The sequence below is a fragment of the Mastomys coucha genome, unplaced genomic scaffold (genome assembly GCF_008632895.1).
Source record: "Mastomys coucha isolate ucsf_1 unplaced genomic scaffold, UCSF_Mcou_1 pScaffold21, whole genome shotgun sequence".
In the NCBI taxonomy this organism is placed as follows: domain Eukaryota; kingdom Metazoa; phylum Chordata; class Mammalia; order Rodentia; family Muridae; genus Mastomys; species Mastomys coucha.
Window position 1 is genome coordinate 81,390,688 of NW_022196904.1, and position 2,520 is coordinate 81,393,207.

Here is a 2,520-nt window from a genome sequence, read left to right on the forward strand (position 1 = left end):
ATCGACCTAGATGTTCACCACCAGATGAATGAATACATATGGCCTGTACACATGATGGAATATAATTCCATTATAGAGGAATGAAATTATGACCTTTGCAAGGCAATGGATGGAACTAGAAAATCTCCATGTTATACAAGATAAGCCAACTACAGGAAGACAAATGCTACATGTTTGTTTTCTTATATGCAAACCTAGAATTTTTTTTAAAGCATGAAAGAAAAGGAACTATTTGGGAAGAAGAAAAGGACTAATATAGAAGAGGATGAACAATAGAAGGTGATAAGGGAGTGAAGGGTCAAAGTACATGTTATTTATTATATGTGTGTGTAAGTGTATGTGTGTAAATCATTATTTTAAAAAAATTAACATGTGCTAATAAAACATATTTAAAGTTCAAATAAATGTGACAGGAAAGAGACATAGTTTTGAAATCTTAGTCCAGGGACATGGAATCTAGGGATTCAAGACTGGTTTTGCAAGTTACTCAGCTTAGTCAGGTTTATAGAGATGTGTCTAGAGTTGACAGACAATCGTTGCTTTGCTACGGGCCACAGAACAACCGAAACAGACCTCAGGGGGAAAAAAAGACACTTTATGTGGGAGAGACATTGGACACCTGAGTGGAGGTTACAATGCTCAGAGAGGCCAGCTAGCACAAACACTCCTTTAGCCTCACACTGTGCTGTCAGACAGCCTCAGGAGGGATGAGACTCTCAACACATGCTCACTCCCTGCTTACTGTCTCCACTTCGAAACCTCATGCAAACCTAGGTGTCCTTGAAATGATAGCACTCTAAACTTCTCTTAACCTAATTACAGTTAGTGCTTTGCAATTAGGCTAAGAGTATCCTCTTTCTATTGTAATCAGTCTCTAGCCTAGAGGTGTAGACTTTTTTTATTCACCCATCCTTTGCTTCTCAGATCTATTTTTAGCCTATGTCTCTGAAATGTCTTTCAGAAATGGAACAGAGCTCTCAAATGATTCCTGTATTTTACTGCCTACTGGTTCTCTTCCTTTAAAAAAAAAAAAAAAAAAGTCATTTTCATTATGCTGTCAGAGTAAACCATCATGTGCACATACCAATGGATTTAAGACAATGAGCCAACTGTACTAATTGTCGGTGCTTTTTAACAAATATTCAGAATGAGACTGTACCCTGCAGAGCTCCACAAAGCCAGCTCTTCTATGCCTGGGTGTTTCTGTGTAGGGCGCCCTCTGCAGGAACTCCCTCTTTTTTTTTTTTTTTTTTTAGATATTTTCTTTATTTACATGCGAATTTCTCCATTCCCAGTTTCCCCTCCAAAAAACAAAGAAACAAACAAAAACAACAAAAACAAACCCCTGTTGCCTCCCCCTTCCCCATGCCTGCCACCCCGCCCTCTCCCACTTTCTGGCCCTGGCATTAATTCGCACATTCTGGTCAGGTTAGTTTCATCTGGCTTTGAAGGAAAGGCCACTTTACATTTGCCAGTCTTTCTTTTTGTTTGTTTGGTTGGTTGTTGGGTTTTGTTAGTTTTGGTCATTTGTCTTGTTTTGTTTTGCACTGGGCTCTAAGGCAAAAATGAACCCCTTTGCAGCTTGGGTCCCTGAAAGATTCAGCCTGCCTACTCTTGTTTTGTTTTTGTTTTTGCTTTTAACTTCTGAGCATTTTCCTCATTTGTTATGCCTTAGCTTTTCTTTAACCACTACCACCTGCACAGACGATTCCCAAAACACAACAAACAATAGAATGTTTTCCACACCGTAGAATCTTTACATGAATTTTCCTATCTTAGGACCTAGGATGACATCCTCCTAGAAATATACCAAAAAACTTCTGTAAGTATCCCCAGAAGATAAATCCTTCCTTCCTTGGCACAACTCTGGAAATCAGAAGCAATCTGTAAGACTCTTCCCAGTATGTGGGTCTCAGGAATCCACCTTTGCTCTCTGAGCCATCTTACCAGCCCCTAAGCACACTTTACAGTGAGTAGTCCCTCCTTACCCACAGGCCTGCAGTTTCAGTTGATCAAGTTCAACCACAACCTGAAAACACAAAATGGAAAATTTCAGAAAAAAAAAAAAAAGCCATTCACTAGTTTTAAACTGTGTACTCTTTCAAATTGTGACAACATCTCACACTGCAGCATTTTGTCACACTCAGAAGTGGATCATCACTTTATCTAATACATCCATGCTGTGTTTACTACCCAGCCTTTCATACAGAGTATTCATCACAATGTGGTCTATCAGGGTAGCACAGTACTTACGTTCAAATAACCCGATCTTACCCAGGCCCCCAGTGCAGGAGTGATAATGCCCGAGTTCAATTCTGCTGATTTGATCTCATAGCGTTTCCTTGTAGTGAAAAGGTGAAAGTCTAATAAAGTATTTTGAAAAACGCGGGCATTCATATACAGTTTATTACAGTCTATTATCATTTTATTTTTGTTGCTGTTAATCTGTTACTATGTCTAACTCACACATTAAACATTATGCAGAAGCACCTAAAGAAATGTTCAACATCCTTAGTCATC

At 39.0% G+C, this 2,520-nt stretch overlaps 1 protein-coding gene across 1 annotated transcript in view; it reads right to left on the minus strand.

Annotated features, from left to right (window-relative positions):
- Positions 1–1,989: 1,989 nt before the first annotated feature.
- The window catches only part of Ankrd42 (ankyrin repeat domain 42), a 102,112-nt gene continuing 101,581 nt past the window's right edge, over positions 1,990–2,520 (minus strand). Inside the window, exon 13 of the mRNA XM_031387374.1 lies at positions 1,990–2,029. Within this exon, the coding sequence (XP_031243234.1) occupies positions 2,005–2,029 (25 nt within the window). The 3' untranslated portion in view covers positions 1,990–2,004. The remainder of the gene's footprint in view (positions 2,030–2,520) is intronic.